The 24,554-nt window shown below is 40.8% G+C and overlaps 1 protein-coding gene across 2 annotated transcripts in view; it reads left to right on the forward strand.

The window, feature by feature from the left end:
• Nucleotides 1–24,554, forward strand: part of LOC133396457 (partitioning defective 3 homolog) — a 298,273-nt gene that overhangs the window by 164,834 nt on the left and 108,885 nt on the right. For both annotated transcript variants that reach the window (XM_061666339.1, XM_061666340.1), the window contains exons 16-18: nt 4,153–4,339; nt 15,333–15,481; nt 22,510–22,743. In XM_061666339.1, the coding sequence (XP_061522323.1) occupies nt 4,153–4,339; nt 15,333–15,481; nt 22,510–22,743 (570 nt within the window). The remainder of the gene's footprint in view (nt 1–4,152; nt 4,340–15,332; nt 15,482–22,509; nt 22,744–24,554) is intronic.

Raw genomic sequence — 24,554 nt, forward strand, 5'->3', positions numbered from 1 at the left:
GGCAAGATCCAATCCTAAACAATGTTTGTCCTTTGTGCTTATCATTAATTATGCTAAAACTATATTTAAAACACACTTTTCTAAGCGTGATTCAAAAGGTACCTCTTTTTTAACTAATGGTCTTTGAAGGACTACTGCTCAGTTGGTGAAAAAAATACTTGACGTCACTTTTCTTTAGTTACACTTTTCACCCAATGCCGGGTTAGGGAACTATCATTTATTATCTGTCGCTTTTGTGTAGTAGCTGGTGAATTGTCCATATATACCTCTATCTTTTGATTATGACCAAACTACACGACACTTGAATTGAGAAGGGGGTTTATGAGCTAAGCTACTACAGCTGATGATTTTGTGAAAGGTTAATTTGGTTGAGATGATTATTAAAAATAAATGTCATTCAAAAGGCTAAATGACACAATCTACCGTATACACCGTTGATATATTGACTATTGGATTAGTAAGTCTACAACTTCAAAATTCGAGAGTTGTCTTTACACAACAATAAAATTTTTCTGATGCGTTATCAGAAAAATGCAGACCAAATGAAACATGAATATTATTTGTATTTGTTGTTCTTTAAATGTTAATTGCTTTATTTTTGTGTGTATGTCTGTTCTTCAAGGGTGAGTATAAACACTTTATAATCCATCCATCCATCCATTTTCTTCTGCTTATCCGAGGTCAGGTTGCGGGGGCAGTAGCTTTAGCAGGGAGGCCCAGACTTCCCTCTCCCCAGCCACTTCATCCAGCTCTTCCGAGGGGATCCCGAGGCGTTCCCAGGCAAGTCGAGAGATGTAGACTCTCCAGCATGTCCTGGGTCGTCCCCGGGGTCTCCTCCCAGTGGGAAGTTCCCGGAACACCTCACCAGGGAGGGGTCCAGGAGACAAAAAAAAAAAAATGTTGGCCTTGGCAGAGATCTGCAATATAATTGTGCTTCTATGTCATGTTTTTAAAGGCGCACAGTAGATTTCAATATTATGTTCAAAGTGTTTTCTTGTAGGAACAGCAAAATAATATGAGATTAGAATGATAGTTCAAAGTTGTCATCTCGCAGTATTGCTAACATCTGAGCCATTTTGTGGAGTTCACAAGTGGAAAAATTGTCACTCAACTAAATGTTCTGTTCAGTTGCATTGAAGACAAAATCCCATGGGGGAACGCTGTTAGGATATTGCGCTAAGTCTCAAAGCGTTACGTTTCACCAGTGTGTACTTAGCAAGATTACCTATTCCGATACATGTACAGACTTGATAGATATGGCAGCATGGATTAACGAATTCCCCCTTCATCACTCTGATCAATAGGCCACGAAGTGTCCAAGACGAAGAAACCACAAAGGAAAATAAGAATAGAGAGCAGAAAGTAGAAGTCTACGTGATGGAGGAAAGAAGATGGATTCGTTCTATTAGTGTGACCTCTCACCTTCAAGCTCTGTGTCTCAATGGGCTGCACCTTGGTTGGAAGGCAGAGGAACAGAGGAGTGAATCGCTGATCCTTTGGACTGGATGAAGCCAGGTGGTCTCCCTGGCCATGGAAAGCATTTGTCTGTGTCTGCGCTCGCTGCCAAAAGGAGGAAGAACATTTCTCCTTCAATATCACCTAATAGCTTCCACACAGCTGACCACAACTGCCCTCGAGGCTGCGTGTTTCAGTGTAGTTGAAGAAATGTGACTTCAACTCTTGCTTTGAGCTCTATTGACGGTAAAAATGATTAAGAACATATAAAGTTCCAGTATGTAAGAATGTATTAATGACATAAAATATATAAAGAAGTGAAATCCCCAACTGTGACAGAAAGTTACTTGTGTTAGAATGTGGATTGAGGTGTCCCATCTGCACCTCAGTGCCTCATACACACATCTGAAAGTGCTAATAAGTCACCTTTTTGCCTCACAAAGCAGATCAAAAAGTAAGAAGGATCACTAGTTCAAGTGTCACAGTAGCGCCTTTCTGAACTACATGGGCACGGGCCACGCCCTCAAGTGAGACAGTCTAAAATGGCAAATCCTGCCTCAACAAACTCTTCAAACATGACAGTCTCGCTGCCCTGTAAATGCCATACTGTATTTTGCTACTAATATGCATAATGTACATTTATAGTTTTGGTTTGTTACTTTCATAAAATGCATTAAAATAACATTGGTAGCAAAGACCTCCACCAATGTCAAACTAATTCAGAGCAGCACTATTGTACACCGCTGTCGATACCTGCCACCCACATACTGTATGTTGGAATTTACATTGTTTATAAAAGGACAAAAACTAAGAACAGGTGTTAACAAAGTGGAAAAAAATCCTTGAATTTGCTTTGGAACATTTTAGCTGTCAACTGTTCTGTTATGTGCATCACTTAATTCAAAGTACTTTATTTTTCAGTGTATCGTTAACAAATTCCTACACCAGGAAGCTATCATTTTCGTATTGCAATAATGACAAAAGCAAGTGTCACAGTTTTCTAATTATGTTCATCTTTCAAAGCATCAACGCACCACTTAATTATACCTGTCTTTCTCTACGTTGTTTAACCGTATTATATTTAACAGAATGAATAGAGCGTTAAACGGGTGCTATTGTTTTTAGTATATTTTTATGCAACTATCTTTACACGTTTATTAAGATTTTAGTACAAATGAAATAAAAAAAATACAAATATAAAAGTACATGTATTCATAGTTCTAAGAATGGTTCTGTTGGGCGCATGAACTAAAGATTCAAACTTCTCCATATACAAGATGAGGCTTTGTTTCAGCAGCACTCATCAGTCTATTAAATTTTATTTGATATAATAGTCATAAGCTTTACTCTGATAGATGTGAACCACAATATTATTATTTTAGACAAATATAATCATTATTTCAAGTATGTTATCAGTGTCCAGTAACTGAACCCCCTCACCCAGCCAGCTCAGTTTCAGCAATTGCCTGGAGTTTATGACTGGTGTTCCCCTTGCTGATTTACAGTGCCCATAAATTTGATGACCCAGGGTTACCTGTCAAGCTGCCCAAGTGAGAAATTGCCTTAATTTCACCTGTACAGAGTGTTGGCCGACACTTTAACTGGTTTACATGTTTATATGTGCTATCAAAATACCCCTGATTCCTTCCACAAAAATCCATTATCACACTTAATTGTCATTCCTAAACAATAGTGGCGTGCGTAAACTCAAATTACTCACATACCATGAGACATACTGTATAATGTACTGTACTTTATCAGTTGAGTTAGTTTCCATAAGTCAGTTCCTCTGCGCAGCTGTTTTGTGTCTTTATTTTTCCAGTATTAAGTCATTTTGTTCCAGCAACAAACCAAACTGCATTATATACCTCATGGTTGCCATAATTGCCGCTCAAAATTACTTTCACAACGTGCATCTGTCATTAGTTGGCACTCTGAGAAATTAAATACCTGTTGGAATCATTTTGGAGTTTTGGCAGGGCAAATATTGTTCTCTGCTCTTTGCAATGACAAAGTTGTCCCTCAGCCATTAAATCAACAAAATGTTCTGTGATAATGAAAACACAGGCACAGCACTCAGGGATTGAGCGTTTCTAAATGCCTTTGTCTAATTGTAATCAGATGTGTGCTTGAACTCTGCTCTTGACTTTGCCTTCGAACTTGAAAACTTCTTTTTTCCACCCTTTACTGAGACAATGGCCTGATCAACATGCAGAAAGAATCATCCACCTCTGTCCTCATTGGGACACCTCGTATGACTGAACAACACTTCTTCTCCCGCCCTTGCTACTGAGTGTCAACCAATGCGGCACATTTCCTATTGACTTTGACTGTTGAGGAGATGTAAAGGGGCAATTCAAAGAGGTCTGCTACAGGGAAGGTCATGTAGGACTGAATACAAATCAGAAAAGCTCTTCTGCACATTTTGGTCCTCTGAGAATATTTTAGGAGAATGGCCGCAATGACTCATACTTTAAACCTTTGGCCGGCATTATGGTTTTGGTTTGAATGTTAGTTTCAGGCTTTTGACGATATCCGGCTTTGCAAAACTGTGTTTAATATAAGGGTTTCAGCCAAGTTTAATGAAGTTAAATTTTAATGTATTTGCTTAAAAAAGTTGACGTATGCATACACTGTATGTGTATACTGTATACAGCAGTTGACTTGATCCATTCTGCCTCTTTCCCTCTGTCATAGGTAAATACCAGCTCTCTCCCACTGTGAACATGCCGCAGGATGACATTGTGTTGATAGAAGATGACAGGCCGTCCCTGCTTCCTGTCCACTTCTCGGACCAATCATCTTCGAGCTCTCACGATGACTTGGGATTCCTGGGAGAGAACCCGGTACCATGGATCCATGAGCTACCCAGTCAGAATGAATGGTAAGCCCTAGGCTGTCATTCTCCTTCTCTTTATCAATACCAGACCCTAGTATGAGGGAAAACAGGTTGTTTCCAGTTACAAACAGTGAACATGGACGATGTGTTTAAATTTGATGTTTGCTGCATTGTCACTGAATACTACTGATAAATAATTGTGTCTGTTTAATGATAAATTATGTTACACCTATAAGAAGAGGCTCATGGGAAGAGAGTGCAAGTGTACACGATACCTCTCTTTATTCATCCATCCATCCATTTCTACCGCTCATCCGAGGTCGGGTCGCGGGGGCAGTAGCTTTAGCAGGGACGCCCAGACTTCCCTCTCCCCAGCCACTTCATCCAGCTCTTCCGGGGGGATCCTGAGGCGTTCCCAGGCCAGCCGAAAGACATAGTCTGTCCAGCGTGTCCTGGGTCGTCCCCGGGGTCTCTTCCTGGTGGGACATGCCCGGAACACCTTACCAGGGAGGCGTCCGGGAGGCATCCGAATCAGATGCCCCAGCCACCTCATCTGGCTCCTCTCGTACAATGTGGAGGACCAGCGACTCTACTCTGAGATCCTCTCGAGCTTCTCCCCCTAACTCTAAGGGAGACCCACAGCTCGTGACCATAGGTGAGGGTAGGAACGAAGATCGACCGGTAAATTGACAGCTTCGCCTTTCATTTTAGCTCCTTCTTTACCACAATGGACTGATACAAAGTCTGCATCACTGCAGATGCTGCACCGATCCGCCCGTCGATCTCCCGTTCCATTCTTCCCTTACTCGTGAACAAGACCCCAAGATACTTGAACTCCTCCACTTGGGGCAGGATCTCATCTCCGACCTGGAGAGGGCACGCCACCCTTTTTTTCCGACTGAGGACCATGGTCTCAGATTTGGAGGTGCGGATTCTCATCCCAGCCAATTCACACGCGACTGTGAACTGCTCCAGTGAGAGTTGGAGATCACGGCTTGATGAAGCCAACAGAACCACATCATTTGCAAAAAGCAGAGATGCAATACTGAGGCCACCAAACCGGACCCCCTCTATTCCTCGGCTGTGCCTTGAAATTCTGTCCATAAAAGTTATGAACAGAATTGGTGACAAAGGGCAGCCTTGACGTTTTCAGTCATCATCATAGGTATTCGGTTGTTAGGGCTAAATAATCATGCATTCTAAAATTTAAGGCTGCAACTAACGATTAGTTTGATAATTTATTATTCTGTCAATTATGTTTTCAAATCATCAATAACTCAGATAAAAGAAAACCTTTAATTTCCATCCCATTATTCAAAAACGGGACATGATTTCAAATTAACAATGCAGAAAATGCAAAAACATAAACTGATTATGATTCTGTTACTGGTTTGGTCCATAACATGTCAGAAAATGGGAAAAATTGTTGAGCATTGATTTCCAAAGTAAAAGATGTTTGCAAATGTCTTATTTTAATTTAACAAGAATCTCAATCTGCTTTCATGGCGGACGACAGAAGTCTGAGAATATTCACTGAGAAACTGGAATTGTGAGCATTTGGACAATTTTAAGATAAACAGGGGTTCTTAACGAATAATTGTTTTTCAAAATAATTAATAATTAATTTTGTAATCGATTAGTTTTCAATTGATCAATTAATTGTTGCACCACAGTATTCACAGATGAGACATTGTGTTCTTGCTCTGATCAGAATTTATTTATTTTGTTACTTTAGAATTGTTGTATTTCCTACACGTTTTCTTTTTATTCTTCTCCATTCCAGTGTTTCTTTTAATCTATTAATGTGTAGATTTCTTTCAGCATTCCATACAGTAGAAGTTTGTCATAGTAGATTATTGTACATACCATATGGCTACAGCATGCTCAAGCTTCCTCTCCGCCTGTACCTGCTGTCACAGTAGCAACTGCGCACTTGTGCATGACTTGCGGACCTGCACACAGGGCAGAGTTGTGCTCTGTACCACCGCCCAGGGTTATGGTGAATAATTCATCTCGTCAAAGTCACATACATGAATACACGGCAGGCACACGTTTCCTTACTTTCTCACAGTTCACATGCTCACAGCTGCTTAAATGCATTCTCTTCTTGACTTAAGGTTTTTCTCTTTCTCCTATTAAAGTGCAATACACCCCACACACAGTATTAACAGGCATGTCAAGTAAGTACCAGATGTGGTCCAGCAAGTCTACTTGGTATTGGAACTTTTATTTTAATTTGTTTTATTCTTTTTCAATGACGCTCCCCCAGCGGAGTAGCAAGGGCCATGTGTACGTTTTGAAAATGTATTGTGCACTGTTTCACTTCTGGCCTCCTCAGTATTATGCGGCCGTCCTTACTCATGGGACGCACTTTGCCAAGTCGACAGCTGCCTGCTAAAATGCTTCTAATTCAGGTTGTTAGTGAGTGATGTAACGCATATTTTAGGTGCTTTTAACAACCTCCACCCCTTCTTTAAGATAAGTGATTATTTATATGAATCTGACAAAAGACAGAAATTGACCTACTTTCCTATTTTCTTGGCATCTCCTGCCAATATTGTGTGCGTATCTGTATATATTTGTGTCCATGCTATCTTTTTATATCTTGTTGTGAACAACCAGAACATCCAGAGCGGCTTCCACGACAGGTCTTGTACACAAACAAACGTGGACACGAAACAGGCCATAATGGCCCAATTTATTAAGCTGTGCATTCAAATGTTTATTTATTTTGTTTATTTATTTATTTTAATAGAGATCATGTATTGTATTGCTGCTGCTAGTAGTACTGTTTTTCTTCTGCTTGGTGGTTTGTTAACATGCAGATCTATGGGCAATTCAGTCTTTTGTTAACCTAATAAGCATGTTTTTGGAAAGTGGGTGAGCAGAAAGCACAGAGGGAGGGCTCTTTTTTTCCTCACAGAGGACCTCGCTAAAATAAGTGTCTCCAATGCGAGCAGTTAACAGTGGTTAACTGCTTGGTGGTTTGTTAACAGTGGTTAACAGTTACTTCCCCTCAATATCTGTGTGACTTTTTCAAGAAGAGAGTCCAGAAAGGTCCTCCTTTAGGTTTCACTGGATGAATTATGGTTATAAGTTATTCCTTCATTGATTTGCTGGCTTGCATAGGCACTGCTGCTTTGTTACATTAATTCCCTTTATGGTGTCCACCTCTCCATCACAGTTTGTAGCAAAAGCCAAACAGGAAGGTCCAAGTGATTTACAGGAAAAATTTAAGATGTGCTGTCTGATGAAGTGGCTTAGTAGATTCATCGGATAAATAAAACAATTAAATGTTTTTCTCTCTGGAATGGAACGTAGGGTGTTATAGGAAACACAAGCTTAGTGTGAAGATGTGAAGTAATGAATGAGAATTGGTGAGGAATGCTTCTACCTTTTTTTTAAGCGTCCATATTTATTAAATATATATTGTTTGAATGTTGGTTTTTAATACTCATTTTATGAACTGTTAGTGTCAAAATAAACAATCAAATCCAGAGGTGTATATGACAACTTCAAAAGGAGCGTAAAGCCATGTCAAAAATAACAAGGTGACTTGAAGGCTGCGTTCACAGTAGTCCAATGCTATGGTCTGGCGTGTACCTGGACCAAAGTATCTATCCATCCATGTTCTATGGGTGAGCTGATACCTATCCCCAATGACTTTGGGCAAGAGGCAGGGTACACCCTGAACAGGTCAACAATCCATTGTGTGGCATCTACAGTGAAACAACCATTCACACTCACATGCAGATCTATGGGCAATTCAGTCTTTTGTTAACCTAATAAGCATGTTTTTGGAAAGTGGGTGAGCAGAAAGCACAGAGGGAGGGCTCTTTTTTTCCTCACAGAGGACCTCGCTAAAATAAGTGTCTCCAATGCGAGCACTATTTTCCAAACGTAAAAGTTGTCTGCACCCTGCACACCAGGGTTTGCATGATAACATTTACACCTTACCAAATGAGCCGAACTCGCAGAGCAATCGCACCAGTTTATTTCGACCGAACCTAACATGACAAGTGTAAATACACCCTTCGAAAGTTGGCCAGTCTACAAGGCAGGGAAGCAAAGGACACAAAACACAACTATGTCAAAGATACAAACTTTCTTTGCATCAGTTCTTTGAAACAAATTCAAAACATAGACATAAAAAAATCAGAGAAAAACACACTACACTTCTTTATCAGTACTGTACTGTACTGTACTATAGTTGTGCCTTGTTGTTTACACAACAAGGCACAACTATACATTTTTAAATTTTGCAACATGCACAACATACTGTTTGATCATGGTAAGCGCATTATCATGTAGCCCCTCTTTATCTATAAGCTATGTGGTAAAATGTGGTCTTCTAATAATGGTTCAACTCATATCTCCTTGAGACACCTTCAGTGCCAAAGTGTCCTGTGAATAGGGTTCTTATCACTTTTTTCCCCTGTGGTTTCCCTTGTCCTTCAATAGGTGATTCTTGTAATCAGTTAATGGACTGCAGCTATACCACTGCAACTTCTTCTTTTCCTTTCGGCTTGTCCCTTTAGGGGTCGCCACAGCGTGTCATCCTTTTCCATGTAAGCCTATCTCCTGCATTCTCCTCTCGAACACGAACTGCCCTCATGTCTTCCCTCACGACATCCATCAACCTTCTCTTTGGTCTTCCTCTAGCTCTTTTGCCTGGCAGCTCCATCCTCATCATCCTTCTACCAATATACTCACTATTTCTCCTCCAAACCATCGAAGTCTTCTCTCTCTAACTTTGTCTCCAAAACATCGAACCTTAGCTGTCCCTCTGATGAGCTCATTTCTAATTTTATCCAACCTGGTCACTCCGAGAGCGAACCGCAACATCTTCATTTCTGCCACCTCCAGCTTTGCTTCCTGTTGTCTCTTCAGTGCCACTGTCTCTAATCTGTACATCATGGCTGGCCTCACCACTGTTTTATAAACTTTGCCCTTCATTCTTGCAGAAACTCTTTTGTCACATAACACACCTGACACCTTCCTACACCCGTTCCAACCTGCTTGGACCCGTTTCTTCACTTCCTGACCACACTCACCATTGCTCTGGACGGTTGACCCCAAGTATTTCAATTCCTCCACCCTTGCTATCTCTTCTCCCTGTAGCCTCACTCTTCCCCCACCTCCCCTCTCATTCATGCACATATATTCTGTTTTACTTAGGCTAATCTTCATTCCTCTGCTTTCCAGTGCATACCTCCATCTTTCTAACTGTTCCTCCACCTGCTCCCTGCTTTCACTGCAGATCACAATGTCATCTGCAAACATCATGGTCCACGGGGATTCCAGTCTAACCTCATCTGTCAGCCTACCCATCACCACTGCAAAAGGGAAGGGGCTCAGGGCTGATCCCTGATGCAGTCCCACCTCCACCTTAAATTCGTCAGTCACACCTACAGCACACCTCACCGCTGTTCTGCTGCCCTCATGCATGTCCTGTATTATTCTAACATACTTCTCTCCCACTCAAGACTTCCACATGCAGTACCACAGTTCCTCTCTGGGTACTCTGTCATAGGCTTTCTCTAGATCTACAAAGACACAATGTAGCTCCTTCTGACCTACTCTGTACTTTTCCATCAACATCCTCAAGGCAAATAATGCATCTGTGGTACTCCTTCTAGGCATGAAACCATACTGTTGCTCGCAAATACTCACTTCTGTCCTGAGTCTAGCCTCCACTACTCTTTCCCATAACTGCATTGTGTGGGTCATCAACTTTATTCCTCTATAGTTCCCACAACTCTGCACATCACCCTTGTTCTTAAAAATGGGCACCAGCACACTTTTCCTCCATTCCCCAGGCATCTCCTCACGCTCTGTAAAAAAGTGTTCACTACAGCCATTTGCATTCTTTTTGCAAAGTGTACCCCATCACTTCTTCATCACCCCTATTTCCTTCACCAACAAGTCCATTACAATCTGCACCAATCATGACTCTCTCTCTGTCTGGGATGCTCAGAACTACTTCGTCTAGCTCCTTCCAGAATTTCTCTTTCACCTCTAGGTCACATCCTACCTGTAGGGCATAGCCACTAATCACATTATACATAACACCCTCAATTTCAAGTTTCAGCCTCATCACTCGATCTGATACTCTTTTCACCTCCAAGACATTCTTAGCCAACTCTTCTTTTAAAATAACCTTGACTCCATTTCTCTTCCCATTCTCCACCATGGTAAAATAATTTAAACCCTGCCCCTAAACTTCTAGCCTTACTGCCTTTCCACCTGGTCTCCTCGACACACAATATATCAACCTTTCTCCTTATCATCATGTCAACCAACTCCTGAGATTTTCCTGTCATAGTCCCAACATTCAAAGTCCCCACATTCAGTTCTAGGCTCTGTGCTTTCCTCTTCTCTTTCTGCCGAAGAACCCGCTTTCCACCTCTTCTTCTTCTTCGACTTTGACCCACAGTAGCAGAATTAGCGGACGTTGTTAACCCGGGCCACGACAGATCCGGTATGGAATACTTTGGATGAACGCTCATATTTGTTTGGCAAAGTTTTAAGCCGGATGCCCTTCCTGACGTAACCCTCTGCATTTATCCGGGCTTGGGACCGGCCTACAGTTTGCACTGGGTTGTGCCCCCCATATGGCTGCATTCTATACCACTGCAACTGGTACCCCAATAAAAAGTAAAACACCCACAAATATCGCCATGCAAAACCAACCAAACACTGTAATTTACTCACAACCCCTTTGGAAGATCAGCTACTATGATTACTTGCGTAAAATCTGAAAAATTCTTAAAACCTTTAAATAATTCAGCTTCTTTGTTCCATTTCTTTCAATGAAATGTGGCGAACTCCGTGTTTGTTAGATTTGCCAGGGAGTTCTGATAGACTGTACTCTGTCAACCTGCCGACATTGGAAAAAAAACACAGACACATGCATGCATGCATGCGGACGGGGCATACGCGCACACACACACACACACACACACACACACACACACACACACACACACATACCTACCTGTATATATATATACCCACCTGCTTACACACACTGTTGCACAGATGCCCTCAGTCTCACAGGTGTTTAGATACACACTGGCTGGTAAACAATATTGCACATTAACATATAAAGTGGAAAGGGTCCATATAGACATGAACAAACTTTCAGGCTATTAATGCAGGCAGTCTGCCTTCTTCAACTGATCGGCTAATACACTGTGCCGTCACGAATTGTATAACTAAGAATTACATGTGCCTGTGTGTTTTCCCTGTAATGCTAATGGTCCCCTCTAGCTTCATGAATATTTACTGTGTCTCTGGTGCGCCATTGGTACAAGCATGTCATACATGCTTCCTCTTTTCTTCTCACCTTGCATATGTTCCATGAGTCTCTCCATGTTGGGTACTAGATGCATGTGCCCTCCTGTAGCAGCTGGATATCAGCATGAGTAATACTGTACACCGTAAACTTTGCATTTGCCTGAATTATCTACTATACGTTAGCCACTTTTCAACTTTGTAGATCAGAGTACTTAGTGACATCCTATGGTTTTAAAGCATTATGAAAACAAATGTAATTGTACCTTAATTTTTTTAAATGTAATTAGTTAGTGACATAGACACCACCTCACATACAGTAAATAGTGATTGAAGCCATGTCCCAACTTTCAGCATTTTGCATTGATGTGATAATCCTCTTTCAAGCTTCAGAAGTTGTATTTCAGGCGCACCTTTTGATAGACATTTGACCAGTCCCAGTTGTTCAAACTACTGGGCAGAACACCTTTGGAAGATAGTTGAGCTACTATAAATACAAGAAGAGCTTTTAGTATTTTTAATACCACTGCGGTGATGCTTTGACACATTTAACTGCCTGCCACGAGAAGATGGAGACAGGGAAGGTTGATTTAAAATGCACTCCAAAGCATTGCCTGTGAGCAATGCTCAGCACTGGTTAATTTTAGATGGAACCATGACGCTTAGCATGGACAGATGCATTTACTCTGAATTGGTTTTAAATGCTGCTTGAAGAAGAAGAGATGAGGGAACATATTATCCATATGGGTTAGGCTCGCTTCTGAGGACAGGCCGGAAGCATGGATAGAAAGGATAGACGCAGGAAGAAATGTTACTACTCTGTTAAGTGAAAAAGATTATATAACTTGGATATTTACTAATTCTCTACATATACATTATTGCATGTGTATGTGTGTGTTATTAAAATGATTCACAGCAGTCTATTTGGCATTGAAAATAGTAAATAATAGGTTAAAAACGGTTAGTAAGATTGTGTAAAAAAATGATTACAATGAAACTTTGTAGAGGGGTGGCACCTGAGCCATTACACTGTGGCAAAATATTTTGGTTAATGGTGCAGATACATGAATTTAATTCACTTTCAGTTACAATTTATATTTATATTAATTCAATAAGACTAGAATCGCAACTGCAAATAAATTACGGTGTCAACTATAATTCCCTGGCAGCATAAGCTCTGCTCTACATAATGTGGTTAGGAAATTGGTACAGTTTATAATAAACCACTGAGGTAAATTTTCAATCAAATACAGTATTTGATTAGTTACAGTTTCAGTTTTGATTAGTCAGTATTTGATTAGTTAGTAGTATTTGATTAGTTAGTATTTGATTAGTCAGTTTCAGTATTTGATTCGTTACTGAGTAAGGTCTGTTTGTGTCAAGGTATGCCAATTCTTGTCTGTATTTAACAGATGAATGACAAATTAAATTGACAAATGACAAATTATGAGTAATATTTAACTATTGTTAATATTATTATTATTTAACTATTGTTATATTACCAGCTAATACCCCGTTTTAAGTAAGCAGAATTAAGATGTGAATGTGAGACATGTTTTCTTACAAAGTCAAAAACATTTTCTTGAAATAAAGTTACCTAGTAGGACTGCGACTGGATGGACTAAAACAGTGTGTCATAGTCCAAATGCCAGTGAACACAATTTGCGTATATTTAGCAATTTAAGTTGAATATAGACATTACGCATCTCACCATTTGCCATCACAGCAATTACATTTTCCTACCCAATCAACAAAAAGGTTAATGATAATAATGTTAGAACTAATTAATTAAAAGTACATTATTATAGCATACTGATATTGTACATATATTTATTGATGACCAACTACTTTAAGTTACTGAAGTAAAAATGTCACATGGAGCAATCAGTGTTTTTGATGCAACCCGTTTGCAAACATTCCTTGCAGACAACCTTCTTGTTGCTCATCAGATCTTCCATATTAAAACCTTCTCCAAATTACTGAACCGTTGCTCTTTCTTTTTGCAACAACTTGTCTTCCATGGCCTCAACCGGTGCTTTGTTTCGCTCCATTTCTTCTTCGGGAGCAGGGATCACGCTTTCTGTGCAGACACTGGAAGTTGGGAATGGTATGGCAGGTCAACCGAATTAACTATTTTAAATGCATTTTACACTGATATAAGCGGATTGTATCATCCTTCTCATCTCATTAAAAAATATATGTTGATACAGTATATCAATATACTGCGAGCCCAAATATGTTTGGACATTGCCTAAAATAAGTTTCAGTTTAATTTCACTTTCCTTTATGCTTAGAGACTTTTATCACAGGAGCTAGAGTGAGGGAAAAATAGATTATTTGCTGTCCGAGCTGTCTCATTCAAGAAAGATACCCTTGTTGAAACACAAAATAGTGTGTTGTATAGTTTGAGTTATGTGAGGGAAAAAGACAGTGATGATGAATGAATGAATAATACATCTGTACTGTCATTCCTTTCTTCCTGCTCCACTTTCTCGCTTTCCTGTGTCAGCTGGAGGTGGCCCCCGCATGGCAGCCCAAGCATAGATGGGAATGTCGAGTATGGGTGACAGCAAAGTGACATATTAACGCCGGCCTCTTGGTGACACATGAAGCAGTTCTTGTGTTAATTGAGCAAATCAAAATTGTTTACAAGCATACAAGTCAGTGCCAGCAGTTGTTCCTGTGATGTGGTCTCTTACAATTGTTTTCATTGTGTCTTCATTTGTAAAATGAAAAAAAACCAAAACAACTTTTTATGCTTACATCGTTCAGAAGACTTCATTAGTACTACATCTATCTACTTGAATGGCAAGGTGTTCACCCTAATTATAATGCAAATACCATTGCCCCCTCGCCCAAACTCTGCCTCCCACACCTCTCCGATTTTCAATTAAGATCCAGACAGAGATAGAGCATCTCAAAGGTAAATTGCAATGGAAGCCTGGACTCTGCTCTAGCCTCAGACATATTGGGGGAGTGGTGTTATTGAGTGACACTGACCCCATAGCACCCTCACATCAGGTGTCACACTGTCGAACTAAGCTTGTCCTTAACAAACCCAGCAAGGCATTGAGGTGCCCTTGAGTGGGATCCTCATTGTAATGGTGAAATAGATTGGCTGTTTATTTTGGAATGTGGAGAGCTGTTATATGTAACAGTGTCTGGGGTGTTGTATGAATATTAATTGCTAGATTGTATCAGTCTTATTATCAGTATGGCCCCTTTTGACATTACATGACCAGATGGATGCAAACTACACCCATCAGCCACAACTCGATGGCAATACACGAGCTCTTTAAAACTTTGGCTTTTCAAATATAATACTGTTCAGTTTTGATTGACTCTGTCAAAAAGGTATTAATTCCCTGCGATTGGATGGCGACCAGTTCAGGGTGTACCCCGCCTCTCGCCCGAAGGTAGCTGGGATAAGCTCCAGCACGCCCGCGACCCTATAGTGAGGATAAGTGGTACAGAAAATGGATGGATGGATGGAAAAAGGTATTAATTCAACAATATGTTCATTATATCATTATTGCAGTGGTGCATAACTGCACTGCCCTTCACATGCCGCTACACCATGGAAAATCGTGAAAAATATATTATATCAGATGTTTTTCCCTCAAGCTTGTATTGGATCTCATTTGATTGTGCTGATTCGATTTCCCAAACATGACTTTCAAAAGGAATTGTCTTTTCATACTTTAAGACTGCCTGTCTGCCTTTACTTTCTCATCTTCTACAGCTCACTGAGTCCTGATGCGGACCCGGATGGTTCTTTTCAAAGGGAGGGCTTCGCCCGCCAGAGTATGTCGGAAAAGCGCACCAAGCAGTATGAAAATGCCGCTCAGCTGGAGATCATCAAGTCACGCAAGTCTAAGAGCATGGATCTAGGTAAATGCTTTACTTGTTTTATACTACACATATATGGTCTGAGGTTTTTGCAGAATTCCTTTAAATGACACATGAAGCCTGAGGTTTTGTGGTTTTGTCTGCATTGGTAAAACACCCAAAAGCATTGTGTCTATGACTCTGTCATCAGGGAATGTGTATGTTGTATGTGACGTTCATAGTATCTACCAATGAATTTAAAGTCGCCATTGCCTTCTCTCAGATCACTATCTCTTCCTCACTCAAACTACCGTCTAGTGTAGGTTTCGATCAACCATCTCTTGATGCCTTCAATTCTCTTTTCCTTTTGTCAGATAACATAAAGTACCGTGCAAAAGTTCTGGTTGCAGAAAGATTGGAATTTGATATTTGGGTTTGTTTCTCTGCCCAATTAGCATAAAGACATCATCCTCTAGATTTTTCATTGTCAGTTGCAAATGTAATCTGATTTGTATGTGGGCAGGAAGAGAGCGGAGTGGACAGGGAGATGAGATGGCTCATAGCTGCAAATGCACGTCTTATCTCTGGACTATATCAAAAAAGCCTCTTGATTTCTCCAAAGTGATGTCAGCATTTACTTGTATATTCGATTATTTTTGAAAAGGAACTGAGTTATTGTGCTTATCAGACAATCTTTGAGTAAACCTTGATGCGTTATTCTATTATACTTCTAATATTATTATAATATACATGCATCGTTGAACAAATTTGGTGCGGAAGCACTTGAAAGCTCTGACCTCAAACCAATCAACTATATCTGGGATTACCTGCAACAGATATTTGAGCCAGGCCTTCTCTTTCTAACATCAGTGACCTCCTACTTCACAAATGCCCCTCTAGAAGAATGGACCCAAATTCCCAAAAACTCTATAATCTTTGCAGAAAATGTAATGCTGTTATAGCTGCAGAACTCTTCTATGGAACAAATTACTATATAATATGTATACTTTCCGGCGGCACGGTGGCCGACTGGTTAGAGCGTCAGCCTCACAGTTCTGATGACCTGGGTTCAATCCCCATCCCCGCCTATGTGGAGTTTGCATGTTCTCCCCGTGCCTGCGTGGGTTTTCTCCGGGCACTCCGGTTTCCTCCCACATCCCAAAAACATGCATTAATTGGAGACTCTAAATTGCCCGTAGGCATGACTGTGAGTGCGAATGGTTGTTTCTTTCTATGTGCCCTGCGATTGGGTGGCAACCAGTTCAGGGTGTGCCCTGCCTCCTGCCCGACGACAGCTGGGATAGGCTCCAGCACGCCCGCGACCCTAGTGAGGAGAAGCGGCTCAGAAAATGGATGGATGGATGTATACTTTCCATCAATTTTCTATATCACTTATCCCGTTCAGGGTCACAGGGAACTGCATAGCAGTGGCCTGCACAGAGGTACTGCACCATCTCGTTTAAAACATCTTCCAGTTGCTCCCATATCACAGCAGCTGATTGATTTCTTGTCTTTGAAGAGCCTCATTGTTGAAATATGCTAAATTGATCAGACACCCCATGTTACCGTTCCATTTAGATGGTGAATGAGATTGGGCAAAGAAAAAAAATATATGCGGTAATCTTGCAGGAATATCTGTGCCTCTGCTCATGACTGACAGGCTCATGCATGGGATGTTATATCCTCTATTTATAAACCCCATTCTGAAATTACACCACTTCTTTTCTTACACTTTGTCCTTTCTGTATTGGCTCTGCATGTTGCATGATAGCACTCATGCTTATTTGTGCTCTTTAACAGTAGCTAATGAGATTAACAGCAGTGCGAGAACCAATGGAGGTAAGCATATGTGTGTCAGGATTTATATTCAATTATGAAAATAGGCCATTATGGTTCTTAAACTGCAGGTCCATGGGTCGATAAAGGAGATTACACAAGCAACCCTCTTTTCCCAAAACAAAACATCCATCCATCCATTTTCTGAGCCGCTTCTCCTCACTAGGGTCCCGGGCAGTGCTGGAGCCTATCCCAGCTGTCATCGGGCAGGAGGTGGGGTACACCGTGAACTGGTTGCCAGCCAATCGCAGGGCACATAGAAACAAACAACCATTCGCACTCACAGTCATGCCTACGGGCAATTTAGAGTCTCCAATTAATGCATGTTTTTGGGATGTGGGAGGAAACCGGAGTGCCCGGAGAAAACCCACGCAGGCACGAGGAGAACATGCAAACTCCACACAGGCGGGGATGGGGACTGAACCCCGCACCTCAGAACTGTGAGGCTGACGGTCTAACCAGTCGGCCACCGTGCCGCCCAAAACAAAACATTCTAAACCAAATTTACCCAACCGTGTTTTAATGGACCTTGCTTTGTTCACTGGCGCAAAGTCATGCTGGAGTAGATACCACACATGTGGAAGTGTATAATTCTCCAAAATATCTTGGGAAAATTATTATTTAAGATCCAGGTGGGACTAAGGGGTCAAGTCCAGCCATCACTGTTTCCCAAAATGGTTTGGTTTAAGATATCTTTAAACCGATTGAAATAACACCGGTAAAGGCCTCCTTATACTCACGCGGTCGCGTGGCCGACAACGCCCGCATTGCATCACGTGACTGACGAATTGCCCCGCGCAGCACCTCTGCGTAGCTTGCCGCGCACCCGACAAAAATAGTTGCTGTGGGTTGAACGCCGCGGAGATCATCTCTCGTGATTGGTCCGTTTTAGTCACATGCTGTGATGACGTGCCCCTTGGTTCTACATACCATCTACGTCGTCGCCTTCTCGATCGATTTTTCAGCATAATTAAACGTATCATCTGGTCATTTAGGTCCATTTGTTCTGTCGCGGTCGCCATTGTTGTTGATTTGTTCCTTGTTACTGAAAGGAAAGGAAAACAGCTACCTGAAATGGAAAAAAAAAAATGAAGAGGAAAATCCACCCTGTGGTGTCCTATCCAATACCAGCCGTAGTGACACCCCCGACTTGGAGGAGAACTGCAGCACACTTTCGAAAGCCGCACTGACATCAGTGCGGTCGCTGTCCGCGCGAGTATAAAGAAGCCTTAAGGCCCCTTAATTAAGATCCTCGTACGACACATGTTGAGGGTATGGAGGACGTCCTCTGTCATGCTAATGATCTACAACTGGCAGAAGAGGTTTACGAGCCCGACTGACTCCAGGGATATCTTCTCTCCTTTGGTGTACCTGGACATGGCCTTCCCCTGACCAACAGGGAGGCTATTTTTACCGTAATTACCCTTTTACTGTCCTGGCTCTTTGAATAAATTATGTGTAATGGAGCTACTGTCTGTACACAGATCTTTACATGTAAGAGCCTTTGGTGAATAATAGCTGGCTGGGTTGCATAGTTCTACCTGCTCTAATTATAAGTATGGGCTCCTGTCCCTGTAATAACTGCTGCTGATTTATTCATAGAGTTTTCGATGCCTCCCCTTTAACACTTAATGGCAATGGATCTTCTCCAATTAACAGTCCTTGCCCGTAATATGGCTAAGGAACACAGAATGGTGACCAAGTTTTGTCTCTGGACGTGACACAATTTCAGGTTAACCCACTATTTGTTAAGATTATCCTCCTTTGTGTGTGTTTCAGTGTGATGCTTTTCATTTCTTCTCCAGGCATGTGGGGAGTGGCAAACTCTTGTCTGTATGCAAAGGGGGAATATGTATTTTCATGGCTCTGAATAAGAGGGCATCGAGGAGGAGTGCGCATAGGCTCTGGAGATAGGAATCACATAATAGACTGGCATACAGAAAGCTGTCCGTCAAACTCTCCCTTGAGAGCTTTGGATTTTTCTGATGAAAACAAAGGAAGGCTCGATCTGGCAAAGGTCTTTGCGCAAACTCTCTCTTTTTTTCTTTCTCCTTTCCTCACTCTTTCATCGTCTTTGTGTCTCTGCTACTCTCAGCCATTCACCAGACTTGTGAGAAACAATGGTGAAGTGGATTGTGATGCCGAATATAGAGTGGGAGGATAATTCCCTGTTTCCGAATACGGCAGATGTCATTTTGGTTCCCTTCAACTGTTGCATCCTGTACGAGCTTTCAATGCCTTTGTGTCAAACGGCTTCTGTCAATCTGTTCTCTGCAGGCATTAAGGAAAATGCTTGTAAAAACAAAATCGTGTTTTATTTATTTATTTTTATTTCTTTTACTTTTCCATAAAGTACGCTGAATTGCAGTATGTTTATGCTTCTCCAGTATGACTGCATATTTTTTAGTCATTTGCTCAATTTGATTACTTTTAAACTTATTTCACATTTGGGCATTACCTTTGGGCAAGTGGTTAGCCCGCCAGTGTATCAGTTCTGAGGTTTGGCGTTTGAATCACAGCTCATGACCTGCTGTGTGGTCTTTACATGTTCTCCTCAGACTTGCGTGAGTTTTCTCTGAGTGTTTCAGCTTCCTCCTACATTCTAAAAAATGTGCATTAGGTTAATGGACGTTATGCAAGGGAACCCATTAAGCATTACCAGTAGAAAGGTCAGATGGCATAGCAGTTTCCACTGTCAATATGTTTGAAGGGAATGGGATACCATCGGACTGAAAAATAGCCTGTTGTCAAATGTGTGATTACCTGGGGTTGTGTAACAGTTATATTGAATAGTTCAGTGCTAGTACTTCACAAGGGCGAAATGGCATAAAATGTTTTTTAATAAGTTGTTTTTCTATCTGTACCCTGTGATTGGCTGGTGATCATTCCAGGGTGTACCCTGCCTCTTTCCCAAAGTAACATGGGATGGACTCCAGCTCCCCTGTACCCATAATGAAGATGAGCGGGATATAAAATAGATTTGATGAATTTCACTCTAGGTATTACCAGTTCTTACTGTTTATGGATGACATTAAAAGATTTGAATTCATCCATCCATCCATTTCAAACAACGCTTATCCTGGTTAGGGTCACGGGGCACTGAAGCCTATCCCAGCTGACTTCTGGGTGAAAGGCGGACTACACACCGAACTGGTCGCCAGTCAGTCATAGGGCACATATAGACACGGACAACCATTTGCACCCACATTCACACCGTCACTGAGTGGGAACTGAACCCTGACTAATTTGAATTCATCCATTTCCATTTTCTACACCGCTTATCCTGGTTAAGGTCGCGGGACGCTGGAGCCTATCCCAGCTGACTTCGGGCGAAAGGCGGACTACACCCTGAACTGGTCGCCAGTCAGTCACAGGGCACATATAGACACGGACAACCATTCGCACTCACATTCACACCGTCACTGAGTGGGAACTGAACCCACGCTGCCTGCACCAAAGTCAGGCGAGTGTACCACTACACCATCAGTGACTCAATTTGAATTCATGAAGGTTAAAAAAAAATGTCTGTTGCTTTGGGGGAAGCCAGTGAGTTGAGTGCCCTATTCCTGTTATTTGAGAGATTAAGGGCCCATCACCTCCGAACCCCCACACCCACTATTTTATTTTAATGATTTTAGCCTGGTGCAGCATTATAGGATTGTTCAGTTCTTTGGAATGGTGCTTTCTGAATTGGATCCTAGTTCTCCTGGGATTGAACATGTTTACTAGCATTGATGAAACCCAGGATAAAATGGAGTTTAAAATCATAACAGTGCATTTACCAGTCTGGAAACCAGACTCCAGTGGATAACAGCTGTCCTTTTTAGCCTATTTGACTTCTTTGACAGTAGATCAATAGGCACAATGAATGGAAGAAAATAACTCACACTTCGTTTTGTTGCATTGGTAGCAGATGTAGGAGAAGAAGGGGAATCCCTTGTGACCTTAATGACCTTCATCTTCCTCTTCAGCCGATTCCCTATATTGGCATTGCTCCAACCCTTCACAAAAACACATTTCAGCAGAGGTACTCTGTACAGAATACAAAATTATTTTCTTTAAGACATGGGGGTTTATTTTCTTTGATTAATATGTGTTTGGAAGTTTAAGACTCCACCTTAAGAACCACTGGGGTCACCCAGCAGCAGTGGGTCACACCTCATTTAGCCAAATTCAAACATCCTAAGTTCCCAGACAGAGAAGTTTGTGTCTGTGTCATATGGTTTGTATTAATGTGTCTAGATGGCCGAGTCCCTGTATGAGGTACTCAAAGCCACTTACACGTCAAATGTTTCTTTTCCATGTGGTGAGTGAAGAGGTAGAGCCTTCTGTCACTATTCGCAATTTAGGTGACCCATAGTTATATCAAATGCCGAGACATAGGAAATACACATATTCAACACATGTGAAGTCTTTGGGGAGCTGTGAAGACACAAAGTTGCTGTGTCCTGAAGTCACCGGCATATGCTGTGCCATCAGAGAGCCAGTGAGGCCGCCAAAGTAATTGAATAAATAGTTTAATGAATATTACTCAATATTTCCTCAGAACCTTAAATGTTACCAAGCACACTTCATTATTTTGACAGCACCTTGGTGTGAGCTGAAACAAAGCAATAAAAAACAAACAAACAAACAAAAAAGGAAATCAACCACTCAGTTTACCAACTGCCAGCTGATGTAAGACTGACAGGAAACTGACAGATGTGAACTTACAAAATCAAATACATATACGGGAGTTGAGCTACACTTAAATACCCTTAACAAATTCAAGTATTGGTAACATGATTAAGGCTGTCTGTGGCCTGGTGACTCTGACTGTTCAATTTGTCTTTATGATAATAATAATAATAATAATAAAAATTTAAAAATTAATAATAGAAACACTGGTTCATAAAAAAACATTTTGTATTTATAGTAGCACAATGAGGTTACTGTATTTGTAATATTATTTTTGTTCTAGCTTTGTTTTTACTGTGTGATATTATTTGCTACCAAAGACTATTATTGAATGAATGTGACGACACCAGAACAAAGATTGAATTATGTTTTTAGCTACATTTTTTGCATCATGTGTCCTTTTATTGCTCATTTCACACACAATATTGATCAAGCAATAGGATCATTTATTTGATCAGTTATCAGTTATTATCAGTTATCAGACTTGCCATGGTAGGTATTATACTGCTTTCGTGAAGCTGTGTCTCACGGACCATTAGCTACCACGCCTCATTGAAACCATTTCCTTTTTTCCACAGGTTCTTCAGGACTAAATGTCGGACCCTCGCTGGGCCTAAAAAAGTCCAGTTCCCTTGAAAGCCTCCACACAGCTCTTGCTGCAGCAACACGGAATGGTGAGATTAATGTCAACAGGCCACACTCTCGAATCATCAGAGGCCGAGGTTGCAATGACAGTTTCAGAGCAGCAATCGATAAATCTTACGACAAACCAGGCGTTAATCTCCCTGAGGATGAAAACAGTATGGATACATGTAAGTATTTTGACATATAGTACTCACCATTTACTATTGTTTTGAGTCATACACAATAGACATGTTTCCAACTCTTTACTTACACTGATACGCCCATCCCACTGGAACAGTGTTAACTGGACGCATTAGACCACATGACCTTTTTCTATTGCCCCAGAGTCCAATCTGAATGCTCCCTTTTCCCAAATAGCTTCACTGATAAGTGGCTTTCTTAAGCCTACAAAGCAGTTTAGTCCGGATCCCTTGAGGTCTTTTCAAATTATGCTTCGAGAAATTACCCCACTTTCGCTTTTAAACATTACATTGTTGTTCGCTTTATCACAGGTCCCAGGTCATGATTTCCTGAAAGCTAAAGTTTCACTACTTACCATTTTTTATTGTTGTACAATTCTAAAACAAACTTTTAGTACTCACCTTCATTTTCACAACCATTTTTTTTTTTAAACAAATGTTTTGGGGTTAAATAACATATTGTTCAATACATGTTTTCTATAGTAACGGCAGGGTAAGAACTGGTTAAGTAGAGACCCTCTATTTCCATAGATTCCCAAGTAAATGGGATCACCACTCGCTAGAGATGTTTTCCATACACCACTGCCACAATTGTGCTTTATATATTCACAATGTACACCACAGTGTCTTGGTTACATGCCTGTTAATATTAAGACTAAGAATATTAAGGTTCATACTGAGGGAAATGATAAGAGACTGTGGGGACATGTTTTTTGCAGAAGCTTACATATAAAGAAAATAAATGCATTACCATGTTATTCAACAAAACTGAAAAAGTAAGGGTTAGAAAAAATATTTTATACTGAGGAACTTAGACCTCAATTTACTTATTCTAAACTAAAAAAAAACCAAACAAAAAAACATCCATACCACCTCCTGAATAAGTGAACATATCCATTTCTCCTTGTTGTTTGATGATAAAAATGCATGTGTTTGCCATAGTGAGACATATCTTATGTTTTGCCAACAGGTAATAATGCAGCACCACAAGAGTAATTGCAATATATACATTTCCATCCACCAAAGGATTCCATTAAGCAAGGATGGGGGAAACATTTGAAAAAGAGGGAATTATTTGTCTGAAATGCTTTGTTCTCATAAGCTCTGTCGGCAAACCACTAAATACAGTCTTATCTCTGCAAAGAAAAATGGGGAAAGCTGGCGATTTCCACTGCCGTGGTTTATTGCATCCACTGCCCCTCTTCCCACATGATATTCAAATAACTCTGTTTTTCAATTTAGATAAAAGCAGCCAGTTTTTGCTCGTCACTGAGGTTAATAGTCAAAGTTGACAGATAAGCCGCCACTGTCCTCTGCTCTAAGACTTTTATTTAAATAAAATAAGCATTTGGCATCTCCTAAGTAAAATGTGTCCCCATAAGATATTATGCTCGGTAAAATGCACTCCTCCTTGTCCAACTTGGTGTTGTGTCCTTTGAAGATAAATTTGAAAAATGACTAAAAAAGAATATCTCCACTTTTGAGGAAAACCCCTGTGTTGTAATAAGACAAGCTATTGTACTTGTCTTTCATAGCCTGAACTGACAATCCAGCTTTAATGTTCTTGATTTTTGAAACCATGGAAGTTTTACAAAAGTGGCATGAAATGATTCCTGTGGTTTTCTGTCCCTGCAAATTATCTCCTGACAATTTTATCAAAGCTTCCTGTGCTAGTTGGGGCTGTCTGTCATTTTTCTTTTCTTTTTCCTCAGATCTATTAAATTCCTGAGGATGGCTGTTCTGTACCTTTTTCATGTGTTAAAGAAATTTTGTGGTTTCTGAATCTGAAAGACTCATTT

The sequence above is a fragment of the Phycodurus eques genome, chromosome 21 (assembly GCF_024500275.1).
Source record: "Phycodurus eques isolate BA_2022a chromosome 21, UOR_Pequ_1.1, whole genome shotgun sequence".
In the NCBI taxonomy this organism is placed as follows: domain Eukaryota; kingdom Metazoa; phylum Chordata; class Actinopteri; order Syngnathiformes; family Syngnathidae; genus Phycodurus; species Phycodurus eques.